General features: G+C 34.8%; 1 protein-coding gene across 19 annotated transcripts in view; it reads left to right on the top strand.

Annotated features, from left to right (window-relative positions):
• The window catches only part of ZNF644 (zinc finger protein 644), a 104,787-nt gene that overhangs the window by 32,533 nt on the left and 45,584 nt on the right, over positions 1 to 26,670 (top strand). For 18 of the 19 annotated variants that reach the window (XM_017544121.2, XM_017544108.2, XM_017544112.2 and 15 more), the window contains one exon: positions 801 to 861. In XM_017544121.2, the coding sequence (XP_017399610.1) occupies positions 840 to 861 (22 nt within the window). In that variant the 5' untranslated portion in view covers positions 801 to 839. Of the gene's footprint in view, positions 1 to 800; positions 862 to 11,206; positions 11,268 to 26,670 lie in introns of all 19 variants that reach the window. The other variant, XM_037744122.1, reaches the window with a different exon arrangement.

The following is a 26,670-nucleotide window of genomic DNA, read 5'->3' as shown; positions in this document are numbered from 1 at the left end:
GCCCGGCCTTATAGTTTAGTTTTTAACAGGCCCCTATGTCCAGTTCTGGGTTGGTAGGAGTTGATGGCATCTCATCTTTTCTAGATACTATGCAGATAATTCTAGGTCTGTGGTTCCAGGAAGACAAATCAGAGATGATAGTGAGTCTGGAAATAAAACAGTTGAAATATTTTAGCTTGAGAATGGAGGTAGGTATGGTGGTGCTGTTTTTTAAAGAATAGATAATTTAGAAGGATCACAGGCTAGTTTCAGGTAGGGGGAGGAGGAGATGTGTAGAATTTGGGACATACTCAGTTTGCAGAACTTCTGTAATATGATAAAATTAGTAATGGTAGGTATATTTTTGGCAGATACATTTTCAGTGGATCGTTGGAGAAGTCACTTTATACTAGATTGAGGATTAAATTGAAGCTGGAGAGTATATGTTACATTGTATTCTCTAGAATAACGATGCTTGGCATTTAGTAAGTACTTGATCAGTGTTGGCTATTATGATAATTACTATTAGTGTAAACTTTTATGTGTTCCAATACTATAACATTTTTGTCTTCAGCTTTTTGGTGTATGTCTTGATATGTACGTAATATTAGATAAATATTGATTTAGAAAGGTATGCGTTTTGTTAATAAATATTTTAATTATTGCCATTGCCATGCTGTTAAAATTAATGACAACAAATTATTGTAGAATTTTTAAAAAAAAATTAGGAAGTTTTGATTTCTCATTTGAATAGATTATTGTTTCTGTAGTTATTCATGCCTGAAACAAAAAATTAAACATTGGTCTTTGTATTCTTTCAGGTTTGATTTAATTTTGGATGAGATTGTTCTTGCAGCAAGATGTTAATAAGACAAAATCTAGGTAAGTAGAAGACTGCTTTGTTAAATGTACGTATCAAGGTAGGAATAATACAAAAAATTTATGTCTTAAAAATATGCTATTGAGTCTGGAACCAGAGTTTTTAAATAAAATTTTGAGATGCAAATAACTGACTTTCAGACACACTTGGTCCAATTGATTTGATGGGAGTAAAATTACAGCTATCAAATTGTGGAACTAAAATTAGTTTCCTTCTTTTGCGTTCAAGTTAACTAAAGCATTTAAGTTTCCAATGACTGTTATATTAAAAAGTCAAGTTGATGTTTGGTTCATCCACTCTTAACTGAACTCTCACCAGTTCAGTAAGACATTTATTGTGTCACTTCATTGTTCTCTCCTTTGTTGATAAAGTATATGAATAGTCATTGCTTTTGTGAATTTTGCTTTCTTATTATGGTTAAGGAAACACTTTCCCAAATGGGTTGAATTTGCGAAATTATGATTTCTTTCTATTAACACAGTATTCAAAATTGTAAATTATTGTTTTAATGTTTTTCTAGTGTGTGTCTCTACTGAATGACCTTTCTAATATAGCATTCTGATTAGCTTTCTAAGGCCGTTCACTTTCAAAAAATTGAATTGGCATTATGTACTTTCTGTCTGATTTGTGAAATAATGCTTTTTAGCAATATAAGCCATTGACAGGTTTAAAAAAGATACATTTACTGTTTATTGGTAAGTGAATATGGCTTCAAAACAGAAACATGGGAAAAAGAATACTGAAAAAATTAGAGTTAACTTGGTTTTCCCTCTAACCAGATGTTTCACCTGTCAAAAATTTGCTCATCTCAATGTTTGTTAAAGAGAAAAAAAGAAGTCTAGGATGAAAAATGCCGTAGTTCAGTAATACGCACTTAAGGAAATCTTAGTCAGTGGTTTGGGCATGCTTTGAAGCAAAATTTTCCTTTTATTGCTATTATATAATATAGTGCTAGTTTGAAGAGCACTTATTGTGCTTTAAATTCTATTAAGTGCTTGTCATACCTTATTGATCGTTATAGTACCTCCTGTTGTTTGTTTTATAGAAAAATTTTAGTTTTTGCTTTATAGTAGGCTGTTTTTCTTTAGGAAGAATAATTTACTTTTGTAACATTTATTAGAAATAACATATGCCTATATATCTTCTTAAAGTGAAGAAGCAGCCAGACTTTTATACTTTAAGGTCTTATTAGGAATTTGTGTTTTGGTTGGATATACAGTGTCTGTTAGAACTTTTGTTCTGATTTTCTATGTTTGCTATTGCTTGCGGGAAGACAGTGGTTTAATTTATTCTGACCTTATTTTCTGCCACAGTTATATATGTATTTTTTCTTTTTTATTATGGTGTACATATATATGGTAACATAAAATTTGCAGTATAGAGCTGAATGGCTTTTTACATGCACATTCATACATGTAACCACCATCTAGATTAAGATATAAAACATTTCATTATTTCAGAAAGTTTCTTGTGCTTTCCCCACTTCCAATCCAGTAGGCTTTCCCCGTGAAGTAATCATCTTCCTGAATTCTGTCAGCATACTTTAGTTTTGCCTGTTCTTGGATTTTATATGTAGTATGTACTCTTGTATCTGGCTTCTTTCATTCAACATAATCTTCTTGAGTTTCATCTGTGTCGTGAGTATATTAGCAATTCATTATTTTTTGTTGCTGTTTTATTTTTAATAATATTTTGTATGAACACACCACAAAGCATTTATGTTTTCTCTGTGATTTGGTTTATTGGCTTCTTCACATCTCTGTTCCTGCTTGCTAACTTTTCTATACTCCTTTCCTCCTTCTACCTACCTCTGTTATTGTCCCCCATCAGCTTTGGAATAAAATGTGGTAAACTCTATAACATGGCATGCAGTTATCTTGTTGTAGCTATGCCAGAATGCTGAGAATTATATAAATAAACTTAAGTATGATGTTTCATATTACTAGTTGTAGTCCCAGGTACATGTTGTCACTTTCCCTCAACCACATGCCTCCCCAGTTGCCAGTGCCCTCTCTGCTAGTTGTCAGCTTATCTTCTGAAATAGCCCATCTGAAGCAGCATCTGACCAGGCCTGACCATAGTTTGTCTTCTTTATTAGACTATGAGTTTGAATGTAGATACCATCCATGTCTCATTTATCTTAGCACAGTGCAGGGGATACTGTGTGCATTCAGTAAATGTTTGTTAAACATAGATCAATGAAAAAAGTTATTTTCTCTCAGGCAAATAAGAGATTCAGAATGCTAGCTGGATTGGGATGGGGGCACTGGCACTTCAGTTGCTGTTAGGCCATAGGAAGGATCCACTGAGGACAATCCAGAGACAGCATTATAGACATTTTAGAAAGAGAAATAAAGTACTTCCCAAGTGTTGTTTCAATCCAGTTGAAATAAAATGGCTAGTAATGTTCTTAGTTCAGACCTAAAATAAGACTGTCATTGTTGATTTTGATTAGTATTTCCAAGTGGAGGTATTAATCCATTTTGCAGAAGTTTGAAGTATTTGTTATGAAGAGTATTTTCTTTGTGGATTTGTACTAGTTATTTCTTTAAAAATTTTGAAAGGTTAGTAGAACCTTTCAAAGTATACAAGTAGAAGATTGGGAACACAGGTCACGTGTATAAGAAGTGAGGAAAACTTTTCCTCATTTCTCTGAAAGTAAAAAACTGTTAGGATGGAGGAAGAAATTCTAGAATCATAACCTGGAACTATGATAACATTTTTTATTCCCACAGCTTAGGAAGCTTGCTATTTGTTGAAAGTTCTTTAAAAAATTTTTTATTATTGTACATATATAATATAACATAACACCTTATACTTTTTTTTTTAATTTTGAGATGAAGTTTCACTCTTATTGCCCAGACGGGAATGCAATGAAGCGATCTTGGCTCACTGCAATCTCTGCCTCCTGAGTTCAAGCAATTCTCCTGCCTCAGCCTCCCTAGTAGCTGGGATTACAGGCATGCACCACCACACCTGGCTAATTTTATATTTTTCTTTTTACTAGAGACTGGGTTTCACCATGTTAATCAGGCTGATCTTGAACTCTTGACCTCAGGTGATCCACCCTCTTCGGCCTCCCAAAGTGCTGGGATTACAGGTGTGAGCCATTGCACCTGGCCGAAACTATATACTTTCTTAAGAAATAAAATACTTATTAAAATTTAAAGCATTTTGACTACTGTGGGGTTTTTTTCCCCCTGTGTTTGAAATTTGGTTAGTTGGGTTGGCTATAGTAATCATCTGGAGATTTTTATGTCTGTAACTTGATTGCCCTCTAGGAAGTCCACAGCAAAAAGAGGTTCTTCCCCACTGGAATCAATTTGTTGCTTTTCCTTTCTGCAGCTTCTGCCATAATGTTTGAACACAGAGTTGAACATTGACCTTTTCTCATGCTGTTCCTTCTGTCTTCCCACAGGGATTTTCTTAGATGTAGATTCTTACTGGATGTAGAACCTTGGTTCTTTTTTTTTTTTTTTTTTTAAATACTGGATGTGCTTAGTCTTATTGTTTGTTAGAGTTGAAGAGCCAGAGAAATTTAACTTTTGAGATTGCCTAATGTACATTTCTCCAAAAAGATTTTAGACTAATTTTTCTTCTCAGAGGCTGCTACCTCAGTTGCGGAGTCTTCCTCTTTATTTTGTGCTTCAGTATTTCACATAGGCAGCTGCTGCTAAGCTTTTTTATACTGCAGAATCCCTGAATCCAAGGATTTCAAGTACTTTATGGATATTCATCTTTGACTAATTTCTCTAATTTCTAACTTAACCTCTCTGTGCTGCTTTAGTAGCACTGTAGATGTGCTGTCCTTTGTCGTAGCATGAAAAAGAAAATTTTTTAATGAATAAAATTCTTTGTTCTTCATTCTAGATGAGATCGTACAACGTAGATTGACTCTTTCCAGTTGTATTGCCAAGTAACATATAGTATTTAGTATTTAACCTTTATTTTTGAGACAAAGTTTTGCTTTTGTCACCCATGCTGGAGTGCAACAGTGCAATTTCGGTTCACTGCAACCTCCCAGGTTCACAGGATTCTCCTGCCTCAGCCTCTTGAGTAGCTAGGACTACAGGGGCATGGTAGGTAGCTGAGTAGCTGGGACTTCAGCCACCATGCCAGGTTGATTTTTGTATTTTTAGTAAAGACAGGGTTTTACCATGTTGGCCAAGCTGATCTCAAACTCCATACCTCAGGCGATCTACCCGCCTCAGCCTCCCAAAGTGCTGGGATTATATGTGTGAACCACTGTACCCGGCCACACTTAGTGTTTTCAAAATTAATTTTTAAATAAAAGTTACAGGTGACCATGTATGAGCAAATAGTACAGTGATGTTAAAGTAAAAAGTAAAACTCTTCCCTCCCGTCCAGCACTGTACTCCCCATAGTTACCAAAAATAGCTGGTATATATTCCACATCTTTCTCTTTCTGCTTATCAATACATTTTGGACATTTTTCCGTGTATGTACCACATTTAATATAACTCTTGCCCTATTAATATTTAGGTAAATCTCAGGATTTTTTTTTTTGCCTGTATAAGTACTGCTGCAATGAATATTTTTGATGATATCAGTGGGAGTGTGTGAGAATGTCAGGATAATTTGTAGCAGTAGATTGCTGGGTCAAGGATATGTGCACTTGAACTTCTGATAAAATAAAACTGCAATGAGATTGTACCACTTAATATTTTACTGTTTATAAGAATGTGTTTTCCCATATTTTGCTAAATATTTGTTTTATCTTTGCTAATCTAATTGGTGGAGAGTGGTATTTATTTTACTATGCATTTTTTAAGTTGTGAATGTGCTCAAAGGTTTGAAATATCACCTTCATTACAACTTAAATTTCATTGGAGAACATATATGAAAATTTTTATTTTTTACTGTTAAGTCCATCAGTTCCATCAGTTGACATACCTCTGTGTTTTAGGTTATTACAATCAAAGTTATTTAATATTGAATAATCAGATTATTTGTCTTCTTTTTTCCCTTTATACTGTTTTTTTAGGCTAAATGTTTCCTTACAGTGAATTTCTTTATAGTTTGCCACAAACTAACATCAACATAGTCTGTAAGTAAAGAGAAAGTAAAAGCCATTACTAAATATTAGGTTCATTAAGTCTAGCTTAATAGCAGACTGCTCAAAATCTGTTGTCTTTTGCAACTCAAGCATTAGAATACTTTGCTTCTTTGTGGTTATTTTTTACTGTCCTTATGTATACTAAGCTATAATAATAATTAGTCTTAATTCCAGTTTTAATGTGTGTGAACTCCTTTTTTTGAATCATTTAATTCTAGAAAACTTAAATTTACAACCAGAAAAAAAGGGCTAGAAAATCCTTTATGTTATTGTAATGGTGTTCTCCAAGTTATTTTTACGAATTGGCATATTTTGGTATTTTTTAAATAGCATTTTCTAGTGTGATGCCTTTATTCCTAGGTATGTTTGTAGTACTGTGCCATATTATATAAGGGATTTGAGCATTTGTGGATTTTGGTATCTGGGTTGGGGGTCCTGGAACCAATCCCCTTCAGATATGAAAGGCCAACTGTGTATCTGTCTCTCTTGAGCTACATCTCTTAAAACTCATCCTTGGTTTTACTGTGCTGATAAATTTGTTTAAAGGGAGGCTATATTGTACTCTTTTGAAGCTGAGCTGTCAATAGTTTTTCCAAAGAAAGTTTTAGCCACACTTGTGTTTAGTATAAAAGTTTCTATCCAAATCTGAAATGTTTTTAAATCTAGCAAAGGCTCAGTGGCAAATACCATTCCAGTATATGAGCGAGGAAACCATAAAACTGCTCTTTCAGACCAAAGAATTTTGCCATTGCTGTACTTTAGCCTTATATGATTGGTCTAAACTGTAAATAAGACAAGGCATTCACCTTTATTGAAATCCGGTATTCTTGGCATTGTGCCATATGTTAAGGATGCATTAGTCATTAGAATTCCCATTACCATGCAATTAATTATATTACAAGTGATGAAAACAATACTGCCAAGTCTGAGTAGTATAGTGTAGAAGTAGACCTGAGGAGGATGTTTTTAAGGAATAAGTCAGGAAAGGCTTTATAGAGGAAAATGTCATTTATTAGAGTTGAAAAAAAGAATAGAATTTTAACCTTGGGAAAATATGGGCAGATTGGCTATGAACTAAAGCTCTTATTTTAGCAGCTTAGGAATTCATTATTTAAGCTGTTTTCTTGGGCTGTTTTTTTTCAAACTGTTTAAACAAGTTTGATTTTTGAAGCCGCTAAGAAATAAATGATATTGTGAAAGCCTTCATACTGATCATTATTTTGATTATTAAAATATTACACTTAAAGGGTGAGAGATTCAGAAATAATAAATGGCTTGAGGTCAGGGAGATAATTGCAGAGACAGAATTGGAACCTAAGTCTTCTGACCTCTTACTCACTTTCTTTTGAGATGACCGTTAAAGTAGATAATTAAAACTTTTAGGGTCTTCTAACTAGGCTCAAGCCTGTGGACTCAGTACATTTTTGTTTAATGTTTTATTGATTTATATGATGTTTTACAAATTGGTGATTGTAATTAAGTTGGTTTTAGGTCACATTTGATACTATTGTTACTAGTCTGAGGAGAAAAGATGACTAAATATGTAATTACAATCAAGTATCATTAGTATTGTGATAGTCTTTGTTACCGGAAGGCAGGGGCCATGTTTGTTTTATTTATTAATACATATATTTAGTACTTTAATATAGCTAATACTTAACTCGTAGTAGACATTTAATAAATATTTAATGACTGGGTGGAAACATGGCAAGTCCTCCTAGAAGTGACACCTAAACTGAGACTTGGAGAAACTGTTGGTGATTATTGTAGATAAAAAACTGGGGAAGGACTGTTAGCGAAAGAAATAGCATGCGTAAATGATGAGAGATAAGAGAAAGGGTAGATTGCTCCAACTGAAAGAAATGTAAGTTTTGAATGTAGCTCACTGTGGGGTGTGGATGTGCGGAGTGGCTAGTGTCAAGAGATAAGACTAAAGAGGAAGGCTGGGTCATTTTATTGAGGCTTTTTTAAACTATTGAAGGAGTTTAAATGTGAGGAAATGATGTGATTCTGTGTTTTAGCAAATGAACCTAATTAAAATGTGGAGAACAGATCACAGGGAAAGCTACATTGGATTCAGGATGGCTAGTTAGCATGGGGAGAATGCTGGCCTAATTTCAGAGTGGTAGAAGTGGGGATAGAAAGATGTGGTTGGATTTGAGAGAGATTTAGACAACAAAAGAGACCACTTTGGTGATTAATTGTAATGGAAGTGGGAGTAGGAGAATAAGGAGGGTGCTAAGGATGACTCATGTTTCTAGCTGGGCAGTAGTGCTGTATTCACAGATAGGAACTGTGAAGAACATTTGAAGAGAACAAGAGCTACATTTTAGGTATATTAAGCTTTAAGTACCCCAGGACTTCTGAGTAGAAATGTCAGGTGGCAGTTAGATATGAGACCTATAACTTGAGATGTGAGAGTCATCAATATTATATCTTAATGTCTCTCAATTTTTTCTTTTTTTATTTTTTTTGAGTCAAGAGTCTTGCCGTATCCCCCAGGCTGGAGTGCAGTGGTGCAATCTCTGCTCACTGCAACCTCTGCTTCCCGGGTTCAAACGATTCTCATGCCTCAGTCTCCTGAGTAGCTGGGATTACAGGCACCTTCTAATTTTTATATTTTTAGTAGAGATGGGGTTTCGCCATGTTGACCAGGCTGGTCTCAAACTGCTGACCTCAGGTGATCCACCGGCTTCGGCCTCCCAAAATGCTGGGATTACAGGCATGAGTCACTGCGCCTAGCTCATTTTTTATTCCAGTATCTTTATGCAAGATATTACAAAGCATGTTAATACATTAAATGTTATATTGACCTAAAGATTGCTCCATGTAGACTTATCAGCTGCTGTTTTTATTAGAGATTCTGGCCTCTGCTTATTGTTAAACAACATTTAATACCATTAGTGAATAATTATACTACTGATGGCAAAAGTGTTACCAAAAATATTGAATGGTGAAGGGTATATCAAATGTATTAAATCTTATATTTATATTAGTAGTGTCTAAGTAGCTGAATATGAATCCTATATTTGATAATGCAAATATTTTCCACCCTGAATAGCAATGGTTAGGTTAATGTGATACTGCAGTCGTTGGCTTAATCATAATTCAACAGACTATTAGGATAAAAGGTATACAGAACAACACAATCTTGCCTACCTTGTTAACCATTCTATTCACACTGTTGAGAGCAGTTCTTGGCACAGAGGTCCTCAATAAATATTTTTTGAGTAATCAATCAATATTGACATCCAATGCTTTAATATCAGATTTTCTTTTTGCGTTGCTCCAGGTTACAGCAATGGTAAACTGCGTTTTTAAGTTTAGTTCTTAAAAACAGTCTTATCCCCAACTTAAGGAATTAATATTTTTATTTGAGCAGTGTTTTTCCCCTTAGATTACTCTGTAGCTGTTCATATTTATGCTCCCTTCCTTGTATATACTTCCCTTCCAATAAACAGACATATTTCTCTTTCTAATCAGAACATTTTTACTGACATTTATGAAACATGTCTTCTGGTAAAAATAGTTTGGACATTTTCACTTGTGTATTCTGACATCACCATGTCTAATGGTGATTCATCACCTTTGCTTTCAAAACCTATTCTTGCTAACATGAGTACCATTTTTTCATCATTGAGCTCAAAATCTCTCTGAATATTTACATTGCTTACCTTCTGTTATAAAGATTTGGTCAGTTACTAAGTCTTTTTGCTTTTACTTTGGTAATATAGCATATATTTATCTTTTTCTTTGCATTCTCATTGTTATTTTTGTTTGCATGTCTGTTACATTCATCTTGAATGATCTGTCTGTGTTCATTTCATTTGGATAGGACCATTTGATTCAACTTTTTAGGAAGTTACAACCTTAATTATATTACTTGTTCAAAAACATTAATTATTCCTTGAGGATAAATTTTAATTCTTAGGTATTATACCTAGGAGATTCCAGATTTATGTTCTAATAAACAGTTTCATCTCCTATTTTTTAGTAAGCATTTTGCTGCAGCCTAATTGATTTTCATTGTTATTTGAAAAAATCCTCACAGTTTCATCCTTACCCATATCTTCTTCGCCAGTCTTATCCTCAGTTTATTTCTATCCTTGAAATCTAACTCATCCAAGAAAGCTTGGCTCAAATCCTGTCTCTACCTTGCGGGGGTGATATAGTCCCAGGTATATGGGATGTCATTCTGGTATATTTCCTCACCCACCCCTAGATTCATGGTGGAGATCTCTCTAACAAAGACAGATTAACAAAAGAAGTGTATACAAATTTACTTAATAAAAGTTTTGCATGGCATGGGAGATTTCAGATATTGAAGACTTGGTGAAACAATAGAAAGCTGTATTGCTATGGACAGTTATGCAGGAGTATGATTAGAAGCCAAAAGGGTGTGATATAATATTGATAAACTGGGGTGAACTTAGCAAAGCCTGTTTGTTCAGATTCTTCTTGGCATCTCTTGTGTGACACCTCTTCCCTTTATGTGACGCAAGACACCTATCCCAGGAAGGTTTTAGGATAAAAGAGAGAGAAAATCAAAGAATGACTTTCCTAGATTTTATGGCCTGCTTCAGGGGAGAAAAGGAGAAAGTCAGAGACACCTACCTGCTTCTGCTGTTTTCTCAAATGCCAAGGTGCCATATTTTGGGGGTAGCATTTCCTGCAGCTCATTACTAGGAAGTCACTTTCTCTTGATATTTATGATTGTAAACTGAACCACCTATTAGTTGAATGACATAAAATTATGACAAGATACTGAGGTACTAAATATTGACATCTTCTGCAGCACCCTCTGTAGTTGACTGGCTCTTCTATTTTTTTAACTGATTAAAAACAAAAACCATGGTTACCTTATATTTATTTTTTAACAAAAGTTTATATGAGCTTTTTCTATACTTTACACAGACATTTTTTGTCTGATTAAAAATCAAAACCATGATAAATACAGACTTATTTAACATGTATATAGTGCTATTATATGCCAGGCACGGTTATAAGTACTTTTTAAAACATTAACTGGATTCTCATTTTACAGATAACAAAACTAAAATGAATTTAACAATAGAAGAGCTAGGATTTGAAGAAGGTAGTCTAGCTTGAGCCTCTATGCTTTTAAAGCCTATGTTACACTGCTGTCATCAGAGTGATAAAATAATTTAGTAAATATTAAAATAATTCAGTGAAATAAGAAATATTATACAGGAAAATATATATGTATATTTTCTTATTTATACTTTCACCCATTTTTTCTTCCCCTTCAGGTTATTCTGGAGCAAATCCAGACATGGTTGTTATTTATTCATCTTCACCTCATCCCCATTGGTAATTCTTTTCCAACTGTTTTTTATTATCATAAAATATACATAACATGAAATTAGCCATTTTAACCATTTACAAATACAGTTCAGTGTTACTGTGTACATTTATAATGTGCACTCATCACCACCATCCATCTTTATAACTTTTTATCTTGAGAAACTGAAATTATACCTATTAAATAACAGTTCCCCAATTTCTCCCACTCCTGAGGCCCTGGAAATTACCATTTTTCTGTCTCTTTGAATTTGATTACTCTAAGTGTCTCATATAAGCAGAATCATATAGTGTTTGTCTTTTTGTGACTGGCTTATTTCACAAGTGTGATGTTTTCAAGGTTCATCCATGTTATACTATTTTGCAGAATTTCCTCCCATTTTAAATCTGCGTAATATTCCATTTTATGTATGTGACACATGTTTAGATGTCCATTGATGGACACCTTTGTTGCTTCCACCATTCATCTATTGTGAATAATGTTGCAGTGAACATGGGTGTACAAATATCTCTTCAAGACCTTGCTTTCAATTTTCAGGCATATATACTTAGAAGTGGAATTGCTGGATCATATGGTAATTCTATTTTTAGTTTTTTGAGAAGCCACCATAGTTTTCTGTAGTGGCTGCACCTTTTGCCATTCCCACCAACAGGGCACAAATGTTCCTATTTCTCTACATCCTTGCCAACACTTGATATTTTGTTTTTGTTTTTTGATAGTGGCTATGAAGTGATGTGTCATTATGGTTTTGATTTGCATTTGTCTAATAATTAGTGATGTTAAGCTTATCATATGCTTGTTGGCCATATGTATGTCCTTGGAGAAATGTCTATTCAAGTCTTTTGGCCATTTTTTAATCATGTTTTTTTTTCTGTTGTAGGAGTTCTGTCTAGATATTAATCTCTTAATAGATGTATTATTTGCAGACTCCCATTCCATTGGTTGTCTTTACTATGTATATCTTTTGTTCCACAAAAATTTTTGCATTTCACAAAGTTCAATTAGTCTTTTTTGTTTGTTTGTTTTCTTAGAGTCTCATTCTATTGCCCATGTTGGAGGGCAGTGGTGTAATCTTGACTCACTGCAACCTCTGCCTCTGGATTCAAGCAATTGTCATGCCTCAGCTTCTCAAGTAGCTGGGACTATAGGTGCAGGCCACTACTCTTGGCTAATTTTTGTTTATTTACTAGAGATGGGGTTTCACCATGTTGGCCAGGCTGGTCTTGAACACCTGACCTCAAGTGATCCACTTGCCTTGGCCTCCCAAAATACTGGGATTACAGGTGTGAACCACCACACCTGGTTCTATTTTTTCTTTTGTTACTTATGCTTTTGGAGCCATCGCTAAGAAATTATTGCCAAATCCAGAGTAACAAAGTTTTTGGCATATGTTTTCTCCTAGGAGTTTTATAGTTTTATGTCTTATGTTTTGGTCTTTATCCATTTTGAGTTAATTCATATGTATTGTATTAGATAAGGGTGTAGCTTTTTCCTTTTGCATGCGGATATCCAGTTTTCCAAGTACCATGTATTGGAAAGACTCATTTCTCTGTTTTGTAGTCTTGGCACACTTGTCAAAAACCATTTGACCATAAATACACAGGTTTATTTCTTGGCTATTTTGTTCCATTGGTTTATATGTCTCTCTCTATGCCAGTACCACCATTGTCTTGATTACTGTTGATTTTTAATACGTTTTGAAATTAGGAAGTGTAAGGCCTCCAACTTCGTTGTTCTTTTTAAAGTTTGTTTTGGCTCTTTGGGGTCCATTGAGATTGCATGTGAATTTAAGGATAGATTTTCCTATATCTGCAAAAAAACTACCAGTGAGATTTTAACAGGGGTTGCATTGAATCTGTAGATTGCTGTGGGTAGTATTGACATCTTAATAGTATTGTCTTCCAATCCATGAACATGGAATGTTTTCATTTATTCATGTATTCTGTAATTGCTTTCAGTAATGCTTTGTAGTTTTCATCATATCAGTCTTGACTTGGTTAATTTCTAAGTATTTTATTCTTTTTGGTTTATTATAAATGGAACTTTCTTAATTTCCTTTTGGATCAGTCATTTTTAGTGTATAGAAATGCAGCTGATTTTTGTGTGTTAACTGTGTCCTGCTACTTTGCCAAATTCATTTGTTAGCAGTAAATTTTTTATGGACTCTTTAGGGTTTTCTCCATATGAGATCATATCATCTGTGAACAGAGATAATTTTAACTCCTTTCCAGTTTGGATTTCTTTGATTTCTTTTTCTTGCCTAATTTTTGTGGTTAGAACTTCAGTACTATGTCTAATAGAAGTCACAAAACTGGTGATACTTGTGTTATTCCTGACCTTAGAGGAAAAGCTTTCAGCCTTTCATCATTATTATGTTTGCTGTGGGGCTTTTGAGCAAGATCATGCTCTTTGCAGGGACATGGATGAAGCTGGAACCCATTATCCTTAGCAAACTTAACACAGGAACAGAAAACCAAACACCACATGTTCTCACTTATAAGTGAGAGCTGAACAATGAGAACACATGGACATGCGGAGGAGAACAACACACACTGAGGCTTGTTCGGGGAGGGCGAGGTGGAGGAGAGCATTAGGGAGAAGAGCTAATGCATGCTGGGCTTAATACCTGGATAGGTGCAGCAAACCACCATGGCACATATTACCTATGTAGCAAACCTGCACATCGATGTGCACATGTACTCCAGAATTTTAAAAAGTAATTAAAAATATATATATATATGGCTTTTATGATGCTGAGGTAGTTTTCCTCTATTCCTAATAGGTGTGAAGTGATATCTCATTGTGGTTTTGATTTGCATTTCTCTAATAATTAGTGATGTTGAAAATCTTTTCATATACTTTTTGGCCATCAGTGTATCATTTTTGCAGAAATGTCTATTCAAGTCCTTTGCCCATGTTAAAAATCTTGTTCGGTTTTTGTTGTTTAGTTGTAGGGTTTCTTTATGTGTTCTGGATTTTTAACCTCTTACCGAAATAGATGATTTGCAAATATTTTCTCCCATTATGAAGGTTGCCTTTTTATTTTCTTATTTTCTTTGAGACATAGTTTTTAAGTTTGATATAGTGTGATTTATCTGTTTACTTTTTTTGCCTCTGCCTTTATTGTCAGATTCAATAAATCTTGCCAAATCTAATGTCATGATGTTTTTCTTCTGTGTTACTTGTTTTTGAGACAGAATGAGACCCTGTCGCTCAAGCCAGAGCGCAGTGGTGCAATCACAGCTTACTGCAGCCCCTCCTGGGCTCATGCCTACTTCAGCCTCCCTAGTAACTGGGACTACAGGTGTGTGCCACTACACCCAGCTAATTTTTGTATTTTTTGTGGAGATGGGGTTTTGTTATGTTGCCCAGGCTGGTCTCAAACTCCTGGGCTCAAGCAATTCCACCCTCTTTGGCCTCCCAAAGTGTTGGAATTACAGATACAAGCTACTGCACCTAGCACATTTTGAGTTTTTGTATATGGTGCAAGTTAAGAGTCCAGCTTTATTCTTTTACATATATTTATCCAGCTTTCTTCAGTTTGCTGAAAAAACTGTCTATTCCCCATGAATGGTCTTGACAAGGATGTTGAAAATGATTTGACCACATACGCAGGTATATTTCCAGGCACTGTATTCTATTCTGTTGGTCTTTATGTCTGTTTTCATGTTGGTATCACATTGTTTTGATTGCTGTAGCTTTGAAGTTTTGAAATGAGGAAGTGTGACAGTTGCAACTTTGTTCTTTTTCAAGATTGTTTTGGCTATTTGGGGTTCCTTAAGATTCCATATGAATTTTAGGTTATGTTTTTCCATTTCTGAAAAAGAATTGAGATTCTGATAGGATTGCATTCAATCTATGTATTCCTTTGTATAGTATTGACATCTTGATGGTAAATCTTAGCAGTCTGTGAACAGGGGATTTGCTTCTATTTAGTTCTGCCTTTTACTTCTTTCAGCAACATTTTGTAGTTTTTCAGTATACCAGCCTTTTGGTTAAGTGTATTCCTTGGTTAAGTGTATTCCTAAGTATTTGATTTTTTTTTTTTTTGGTGATATTTTAATTGTTTTCTTAATTTCCTTTTCAGTTTGGTCATTGTTAGTGTATAAAAACATAGCTGATTTTTGTCTTTTCATTGTGTATGTTATAACTTTGCTGAATTATTTAATAATTTTTTGGGTATGAAGTCTTTAGGGTTTCCTACATACAAGATCCTGTCTTCTATGAACAGATAATTTTACTTCTTCTTTTCTAAATTGGATGCCTGCCTCCCTCCTTCCCTTCTATCCTCTCTCCCTCCCTCCCACCTTCCTTACCCGCTTCCCTCCCTACTTCCCTCCCACATCTTCTCCTCATCCCTTTCCTAAGTACTCTGGCTAGGAATTCTAGTACAATGTTATGTAGAAGTGGGCTTTTCTTGGCTGGGCATGGTGACTCATGCCTGTAATCCCAGCACTTTATAGGCTGAGGTGGGTGGATCATGAGATCAGGAGTTCAAGACCAGCGTGGCCAACATGGTGAAACCCCATCTCTACTAAAAATACAAAAATTAGCTGGGTGTGGTGGCATGCACCTGTAATTCTAGCTACTCAGGAGACTGAGGCAGGAGAATCAGTTGAACCTGGGAGGCAGAGGTTGCAGTGAGCTGAGATCGCGCCATTGCACTCCAGCCTAAGTGACAGCAAGACTCTATTCACCACCAAAGAAATGGGCTTTTTGGATATTGCTTTTATTATATTGAAGTTGTTTCCTTCGATTCCTAGTTTGTTGAATGTGTTTATTAACAAAAGAATATTGAATTTTGTCTTTTCTTTTTGCATCAATTGAGATGGTCATGGGTTTTGTCCATTCTTTTGTTAATGTGCTGTGCATTGATTTTTTTTTTTTTATGTTGAGCTATCCTTGCATTCCAGAAATAAATCTCACTTGGTTACGGCGTATAATCCTTGTCATGTGCTGTTGAATTTTTGCTAGTATTTTGTTTGAGGTTCTTACTCTCTCTACTACCTGGATAAATGAAGGTATGCAGATAATTTTCATAGTGAAGCCACACTACAGTGTATACTTACAGTTCAATGTAATATAAGCGATAGTATATAATTTTTTAATAGATAATCACTTATATACTCCAGTATTTGGTTGTATATGCTTCACACTAATTACAGCACATGATAATCATATAATATCTGAACTCTAGACCATTGTTTTCAATTATGGCTGCACATTACCATGCCTAAGGAGGTATCACACACACACACACACACACACACACACACACCCATTGCCAGAGTCACTTATGGCTGCAACTTATGGCTGCATGTTACAATGCCAAAGGAGATATTGCATACACATACACACACACACACACACACACACACACACACACACACACACACACACACACACTCCCCGTTGCCAGTGTCACTTAGATTGGAATTTTTCAGAAGGGGACTGAACATTAGTAGTTTTTAAAAAGTCTTCAAGTACAGAAATACTTAAAAATTCTCTAGATTATTTTGGCTACACATCCAAGTTGCATGGGGTACTTTAAAAAGTCTGTAGGCCTTAGTGAAGTGGAATCAAATTCCAGGGGAGGAGTTGTACAGTCTCTCTTTTTTTTTTTTAACTTTTTTTGAGATGTGGTTTCACTCTTGTTGCCCAGGCTGGAGTACAGTAGTGTGTTCTTAGTTCACCACAACCTCCACCTTCCAGTTCAAGCCATTCTCCTGCCTTAGCCTCCCAAGCAACTGGGATTACAGGCATGCGCCACCATGCCTCGCTAATTTGGTGATTTTAGTAGAGATGGGGTTTCTTCATGTTGGTCAGGCTGGTCTCCAACTCCCGACCTCAGGTGATCCGCCCACCTTGGTATCCCAAAGTGCTGAGATTACAGGCGTGAGCCACCATGGCTGGCCTAGTCTGTTATTTTATTTTTTTTTAAGTTTCCTGAGTTTATCTGAAGCACAGCTAGGTTCTTAATACTAGTTCTAGAATTTTCTCAGCCACAAGAAAGGATACGTACCAAATTATTTTGATTAAGGTCATTTGCAAGGGCCCTGAATACAAGTTTTCTATTGTATGGGCTGAAAGGAGATCCACATATTTTATATGTCAATTATATAGGAGCTAAGTTGTTTACTTAAGGAAATTAACATAGGTACTTTTCCAGTTACTAATCTCATTCTCTGTAGGGTTGCAATAATATGAATAGGTAGAACCAAGTATTTTCTTAGGCAAAGTTGTTCATATGTTTAAACTGGTATTCTCACATCTCAGCATTTAGCATAAAGCATGATGGAGGTGACCTTAGTTTTGTGTTTTCAGAAGATAGAAATATTCATGTATATCACTGTAGAACTTAAATGCAGTGTGATTTAAAACGTCTTATTTGTTTTGCCAGATTGAGTATATTAGTCTGCTAGGGCTGCCTTAAGAAACTACAGTAGATTTACCGTGGGAGATACATTCCAGTACCTCCAGTAGATGCTAAAACCTCAGTAGAGAACTCTATATGCACTGGTTTTTTTTTCTACATATCCATATCTGAGATAAAGTTTAATTTATAAATTAGACACAACGAGAGATTTAAAACAATAATAATAGAACAATTAAGTAAAGTAAGGTTTACTTAGCACAAGCACTACGATACTAGACAATTGATCTGACAACTAAGACGGCTAATAGACAGGGAGCATCTGCAGCATGGATACACAGGACGAAGGGTTGGTTCATTCATAATCAGGGTGGGATAGTGGAGGACACTGTGAGATTGCCCATCACACTACACAGAAATGTGTGTAATTTGAAAGGTTTTAATTGTTTATTTTTGGAATTTTCTATTTAATATTTTCAGAGCATAGTTGACCGGGTAATTGAAACCTCAGAAAGTGAAACTGCAGATAAGGGGTGACTATTGTACCACAGACTGGGTAGCCTAATAGAAATTTATTTTCTCATATTTCTGGGGGCTAGAAGTCCAGTATCAAGATATTGGCAGGCTTGGCTTCTCCTGAGGCCAAGATGGTTTGCAAATGGCTAACCAAGTCACTATGGCTACTTTCATGCTGTGTCCTTACATGGCATTTTCTCAGTGCATGTCCATCCCTAGTGTCTCTCTGTATGTCCTGATCTTATAAGGACACTAGTTAGATTGGATTAGAGCCTACCCTAATGGCTTCATTTTAACTTACGAATTTTAACATATGAATTTTGGGGGGAACACAATTCAATCTGTAACATTGCATTCAAAGTGTTGCCTTTATAGCTAATGAATTAATGAGTGGCATTAAATTATTTGGACTTATCAGATGCTGCTTACTGAAGAAAATTTGCCAACAGTGACGACTTTGATTTTTGTAATGAATATTTAACCATACTTTTAGAATGTAATAACAAGATGTGGTGCACTGAATCAGATGTGTGACTTTTGGTTTGCTATGGCAAGTAAATAGGATAAATGCATCTAGGTATGCATATATGCATTCAAGATACACTGATAAATATATTTATTTATATTAAACGTATTTATTTATCAGTATATTTTGAAAGGTATACTTAAAGTATTTAGGAAAAGAATCATAAATCTGAAAGCAAGTTATAACATATTTTATATCATTTATTATTCAAAGTTATTTAAATATTTTATTTAGTCCACTTTAAATACCACTATGATATTTAAGGAAGCAGTGAAAGTTTGTACAGTCTGTTAAAATTACACAGTTTAATCTGGGGATAGTCATTGTTTAGGCATCAGAAAATTAATGATACAACAATAAATGTGGCAGAGATTTAAATTATCCTTATTTTCTTATTTCAGAGAAATAGTAATGATTAGTATTAGAACCATTATAAAAAGTCTGTTTCTCACACATCACATTAAAATGAGAGGCTCACCCCCAAAACTGAAATATATTAAAATGTTTATATACAGTTTGAAAGGAAATTCGCTAGTTGATAAATTTTTAATTTTGGGACAAAAAGTTGCCTATGCGGTACTATATTTTGATATTACCCTGTTGTAAATTATATCTCATACACAGCCTTTAAAGTTTTCAGTACATATCAGTACATTTACAGACATAGATTTTCTATATTAAATATTTGTAAAACACTCCAAAATCACTGATGATTAGGGATGTGAGTGAAGCTATGGCTTAGGTATATCACTAATTGAGATAAGGTATATAATGACAGTTTCTGTTACTTCTTATACACTTTTAAATTGATTGCATGTTTGAATATTCAAATAAGCTTGGATCTTTTTGTGTACTCACTGGTGGCTAGGGGGAGGAGGCTACCCAGAAATATGCAATGTGTCTGATGAAAATTAAGTTGAAGTTAATAAAAGGAAAATTCGTTGTTTTTAATTCCAATAGTTGGCTGATTTCAGGGTCTTATTCACTTATAGTTGGCCTGTTTTGTCTGTGTTCCTTCATCAGGTTGACTACTACCTTTTAGTTGCTCAAAACAGCATATGCAATAGAAGAATTGGTTCCCATTCTGTTGGAATCAAAGGGAAGATTTTTGTGTTTTGTGTTTTGGAACTTAGGTCCATTAGGAGAGAGATATTAATTAGTAATCATCAACTGAATATTTGAAAGCTCTGAAAGGAACAGTTCTTTAAGAGCATATGTCAAAGGAACTTGACACAGAGTGGATTGAGGAGAGCTTCACAGAGTAAGTGACCTTGAGAGCTGTGATCTGAAGGAGATTCTGAGTTAAAGTTAACTAGATTTGTGTGATGGAGGGCCGAGGATTCCAGACCAAGGGAACTGCATGGACAGAGGCTCTATGTTGAAGAGGAATGTTTGGGGAATTTGAGAGAAGGCCAGTACTTTGGCTCACTGAGAACTGATGGGAGGAGAGTCTGAGACTACAGTGGAAAGATAGGCAGGGCACGGCAAAACCATTTCAACTGCAAAAAAGATTTGGGATTATGCCTTGAGGGAAGGGAAAATATGTTTTACAGAGAAGTCTAAAGATGACTCTGTGTATAGAAAATGATTAGTTAAGGGAACAGTAGATTCTACTTAGAAGTCAGAGGTGGATTAACTTTAAGAAACTTTATGATAATGAACAAAAAAGTAGTCACAAATTGTGTTTAACACTCTAGGCACTATTTTGGATGTCAAGGGTACTTCAGTGAACAAAATATGTCTCTATCCTCAAGAAGCTTACTTTGTAGTGGAGAGAAAAAACCAACTGATCAAATAATAAAGTATCAGGTGTTGGTACTATAAAGAAAAGTATTGGCAGAGAGTGGCGTAGAAAGTTACTGAAAGTGCTCTCCTAGTAACTTTATTTTGGATGGCCTATGATGAATTAAGAAAGAGATAGACACAAATGTGAAAGAACTGATGCATATGAGTATTTGGAGGAAGAACTTCAGGCAGAGAATATTAAGTGCTAAATACCCAGAGCGTAATCAAGAAATAGCAAGGCCAATATGAGTACATTGAGAAAGAGAGTTGGTGGGAGATGGGATTTAGGACAAAGTGCATTGGATATGAACTGTACGACTCTTATTACTTACATCCAAATTTAATCCGTTTTGCTGATAACATTTTATGAAATTAAAATAGTATTCTGTTATTTTACAACTTTTAGGAATTATTTTTTGTCCTCTTTTTAAATAAGAAAAATATGCAAAAATTTCAGAAAAGAAGAATAGTGTTAAGGGTTGAATAATATTCCCCTCTACCTCAGAGTATAACTTTACTTGGAGATAGGGTCTTTTTTTTTTTTTTTTTTTTTGAGACAGAGCCTTGCTCTGTCACCAGACTGGAGTGCGGTGATGTGATCTCGGCTCACTGCAACCTCCACCTTCTGGGTTCAGTCAATTCTCTTGCCTCAGCCTCCTGAGTAGCTGAGACTAAAGGCACATGCCACCACACCCAGCTAATTTTTATATTTTAGTAGATACAAGGTTTCATCATGTTTGCCAGGATGGTCTTGATCTGTTGACCTCATGAGCCACCTTGCCCAACCTGGAGATTGGATTTTTACAGAGGTAATCAAGTTGAATGAAGTCATTAGGGAGGGCGCTTATCCAGTTATGACTGATATCCTTATAAAAAGGGGTACAGGTATTGATCAACTTACAACCTATGCAACTTACGACCATTCGACTTTACGACCACAATCGCTAGCCACGACTGCTCCGCGTCTGGCAGCACAAACGTTGCCCAGCTGGGCATACGACAGTGCGGACCAGCTTCCGGCAGCACTACCATCTCTGCATGCACCATTCCGACCGTGGTCGTAAGTTGAGCACTAGCTGCAATTTGGATACCAAGACACTAATCAAAGGAAGACTATGTGAAGAGAACAAGGAAAAAGATGGCTCTCTAGAAGCCAAGCAGGAATCTGAAACAGATCTTTCCTCACAGTCCTCAGAAGGAACTAACCCTACTGACACTTTTGTCTTGGACTTCCAGTTCCCAGATTTTTGAGCCAATAGATTTTTGTTTAAGCCACCAGTTGGAGGACTTTGTTAAGAGGCAGTTCTAGCTATACAGATCCAGTATAGTGTTTTCTGTTATTATAGCAAATTAAAACAAATATTAACCAAGGAGCAAAACTTAACTCTCCACACTCCTTCCCCGTACTTAACAAAGGTAACAGATTGTTACAAAACCTTCCAGGTCTTTTGTTGTGTTAGTGTGTATGTGTATATGTTTCATTAATTAGTAAAGCGATTTATGTCTTCTAATGAAATGTGGGGAATTTAAAAACAAGCAACAAAAAGTAAATGCTACAGGATTATATTCATAGTTCCTTGCCTTCCAATAAAATTTTTAACTTTAAAACTAAACTCTGTCACAAGATAATATATATAACGCTTTTTCAAAAAAGTTGACCTCTTAAAGTTTCATACTAAGATATTTCACAATCTTACTTACATTTGTTCAAAGATTGATTTTTCCATTCCAGTATAATATTCCAGTATAGCTTTTTCTGTTGCTTCAGTGTGCTATTTTGGAGAAAGAATTTGTTACCACTTGGTGGCACTATGTGGCTTAAAAATGAATCAGATTGTACACAGTTAACTGTACCGTTTTTTGTAAATGATTAAATTCAGAGGGCAACTGTTTGATACTGAGCAACTTAATACAGTAAATGTTTGATTCTTTTACAAATAAAATAATTGGTATTGCAGAGTTTTATTACAATGTCATGGAATATAAATATATAAACCAAGGCTTAGTTTGGTGGGTAGGGAAGTATATAAATTTTTGATAGAAATCTTTCGGTCAGGTGTCATTTATCATTCTGTCTTAATCTTCTTCTTTGTCCAAATGTGAGAAAATAGAATTTTAATATTAGAAACAAACATCTTCAACTTTTCTTTAATAGTAATTAATGTTTTCCAAGGTATATATTTTATTTTCTCTTATATAAAGTTAGAAATTGAAATTTTTTCCAAAGATTAAAACTTAAAGGTAAACAGAAAAATTAAATATATTGAATGATGTCTTCCTGCAAATATATTGAAAAATCAAGCAGTCCTTTTAAAGATATTGTAATTGTTTTATTTAATTAGACAAACGATCTTGAAGTATAAGAAGAAGAAAGTTATTTTGTTCCAGATGTAATTTTTACTCCCAAGCAATTGACGTCTAATATCATAATTGTTAAGGTATTTGTATAATGTATTGTTTTCTAGGTCACATACAAAGCATATAAAATATAGTGTTCTGTGTCATTTAAAAAATTTAGATATAATACTTAAAGGAAAATGCATGGAGTGTAGGGTACAGCTCAGTGAATCACCATAAAATAAACACTCCATGACTATCACAGATCTAGAAATAGATTACTGCCAGCAACCCAGAAACCCCAATGTTTCTTTTCTCAGTCACTCCCTTTTTTTTCTTTCCCAGATTAACCACTTGCCTAACTTCAAAGAAAATAACCTTTTTTTTTTTTTGCTTGTTTTTGAACTTTTATAGAAATAGAATCATACAGAAGTATTATTTGTTCTAGCTTATTTTGTTCAACATGTTTGAGAGTTGAGAATTTTGTTAGATGTAGCTATGGTTCACTTGTATAATTTTATCACAATTTGTCATGTTACTATAAGACATTTGGGCTGAGTAATGCTGCTGTGGACATTCTTGTACATGTCTCTTGGTGCATATGTGCAACATTTATATTAGGTGTATACCAAGAATAGAATCTGGGTCATTGGTATGACCAGCGTATGTATGTTCAAATTTAGAAGATGATGCAAGAATTGTTTTCAAAATGATTGTATCAATCCCATCAAGTGAGTGAGGATTCCTGTTGCTCTGTATCCTCAGCAACACTTGGTATTAATATTCTCTTTAATTTTATTCTTCTTAAAGATGCATTTCCCTGATCCAAATGAAATTGAATACCCTTTCATAAATATACTGGTTGTTTGGGTATCCTCTTTTGCAAAGTCTCTTCTCTCCCTACCACATTAAAAAAATTACTATTGAGCTGTCTCTTTCTGTCTTACTGGTTAATAGGAATTATATAGTTTATGCATACAAGCCCTTTTTTTCCTATTGGGGTTTCTGTACTTCTTTTGTTTTTAGGAGTTTTTTATATGATCTAAATACGGACTCTTTATTACATTTAAAAAATATATATATAATCCGCTTTGGCTTGACTTTCACCTTCCTAATGTTATCTGTTGATGAAAGGAAGGTCTTAATTTTAGTATAGTCCAGTTTATCATTGTTTGCTCTTATTGTTAATGCTGCTTGTGTCCCATTTAAGAAGTCTTTTCTTGCTCCAAGGACAGGAAGAAACTCTCTTATGCTCTGAAACTATGCTTCTCAACTAGAGGCAGTTCCCTCATCTCTAACCCCACATCTCCCACCATCTCAGTGGGACATTTGGCAGTGTGACTACATGTTTAGTTTTTATAACTGAGTGAGTGGAGTACTCTAGTCATCTAGCGAGTTGGACTAGTGCTGCTGGTAAATGTCCTACAATGTGTACAGAATGTTAAGCATCCTACAATGCACAAAAGAAACATCTAGCCAGGGTGTCACTAGTGATTGAGAAACATCATTCTAGAATCTTTATTATTTTGCTTTCTACCATCTACCTAGAACTGATTATTGTTTTGTATGTTGTTTATTATATATTTACATCTACCTTTTGTCTAGAACTGATTTTTATATAATATGTGAAGCATAGAGATCACCTTTTCTTACATGTGAATATACGTTTTATATGACGTTTATTAAAAAGATAACTTCCCAACTGCTCTACAGTATTGCCTTTGATGTAAATAAAGTGACCCTAGTATATCTGTGGGTCTGTTTATGGACTCTGTTTTTTGTTGTTGTTTTTTAATTTTTCCGCCATTGGTCTACTTTGGTTTATCCAAAGCACCAACACTATGGTGTTTTAATTACATGGCATTATGATAAGTCTTTATATCTACCAAGGCAGGTCCTCCTACTTTGTCTCATTGCTTTCCATAAATTTTTAGTCATATCAGTTTTATGAAACTTGAATCTATTCATTGAGATAGAGTTAACATCTTTATGATATTAGGTCTTATAGTTCATGAATGGCACATTATCTGTTTATTTGGCTCAGTGAGATTGAAATTCTTTGTACTCAGGATCCCTTTGAACTTTTTAAGATAGCTTTTATTTATATGATTATATCAGGATATTTATTGCTTATATCAAGGTTGCTTCTCAGCCTTGGCACAGTTGACATTTTGGGCCAGATAATTTTCTTTTCTGTAGACTGTGTGTACATGGAGACTCTATGTGTAACAGGATTTTTGCCTATCCTCTACTCACTAGATGCCAGTAGTACTCACCCAATGTGACAGCCAAGTCTCTAGACATTTCCAAGTATATTGATCCCAGTTGAGAACAATATTTACTGCTTTTGAAATTAAATTTTAAATGTTTATTTTATTTTGAAATAATACTCCATTACATGTGAACATAACACCATTTTGAGAAAAATATACATTCCAGAACAAAATTTAGTATGAAGAGTACCATTCTTTTACATGTGTTAAAAATCTCTTTAATGTCTCATTTGATAGAAGGCAGTTGGAGTCTCATATCTGCTTCTGTTAAGATATTGTATGTTATATAGCCTCTGGAAAACTCCATTGTACACTTGTGAGAGAATGGCAGCAAAAGGTAGATAAGGCTAGTATTGTTTATGAAAATAGCTTTGTTTTTCTGAATATCCACTAATAAGGTCTTAGGGACGACCCCCAGGGCCCACAGATCACACTTTTCAGACCTCTTGTCCTAGAGATGACAGAACGTACCCCTGATCTAATTCAATCAAATCGCCACTAAATTAAATTTAATCAAATTAAATTTGAGCAAGTAAATTAGATTAGCTCAATAATTTGTTCATTGTTTTATCTTTCCAGACAATGCAAGAAACCTAAAACACTTTAATCCCATTGATTCCCTTCTATACTCTACCCTTTACTCAATTTATTTGCTACTATACTTTTGTGTTTTTAAACTCCATATATATTGTAGCCACCGTGAAACGACATCTTTTTGCTATGTAGATTTACCGACATATTTACCACTTGTATCACTTTTTATTCTATCCTCCATCTTCAGTTCTTCATCTGTGATCATTTTCTATTTTTGAAGAACACTTGCTGTTGCATCCTTTATAGTGTATGTCTGTAGTGAGAAAGTCTCTTCGTTTTGTTGTCTGGTCATGTTCTGTATTTCACCCTCACTTTTGAATGATGATTTTCTAGGATTCTGAGTTGGCAGTTATTTTCTTTTAATGAGGATGTTATTCCTTTGTGTTCTGCTGTCTGTTGTTTCTGTTGAGAAATTGTTAGTCTTGTCAATGTCCTCCATCCAAAAAGAGTAGCAAGGACACCTGCAGTTGAACACATTTTTTACTTGTTGCAGTGAGGGGCACACACTAAAGGAAACTTTGGGGTGGCTTACTAGGAGGGTATTAGAAGGAACCTATTTCAGGATTTGGGCTTCAGTTGGGTAGTTTGGAGAGGGTCTAAGGAAGTGGAAGTTTGTCCTAGATTGGGTGTCATCAGGACATGGGACATTTTATGATTGACTTTCTTTTTCTTTAAATGGAGGTAAAATTCACATTACATGCAATTAACCATTTTTAGTGTACAATTCATTGATATTTAGTGAACAGTAGTCCCTCCTTATTCGTGGAGTACATTTCAAGACCTCCAGAGGATGCCTGAAATTATAGGTAGTTCCAAACCTTATTGCCGTCAGTCAGACAGATTTCTGTTCATGTTTGTAACCCATATATTTAATGCCTTTTATTTCTTACCTAAGCACTTATTATGAACCATGTTCATAACTTCTGGAGTTTGAGGTACAAGAGCAAAACTAGCATAAATTTCTTTTTTTTTTTCTTTTTTTCCTTTTTTTTTTTTTTTTTTTTTTT

Source organism: Cebus imitator, unplaced genomic scaffold (assembly GCF_001604975.1).
Source record: "Cebus imitator isolate Cc_AM_T3 unplaced genomic scaffold, Cebus_imitator-1.0 Scaffold166, whole genome shotgun sequence".
Taxonomy (NCBI): Eukaryota; Metazoa; Chordata; class Mammalia; order Primates; family Cebidae; genus Cebus; species Cebus imitator.
The sequence above is the reverse complement of the archived record's forward strand: the minus strand, read 5'-3'. Positions and strand labels throughout refer to the sequence as shown.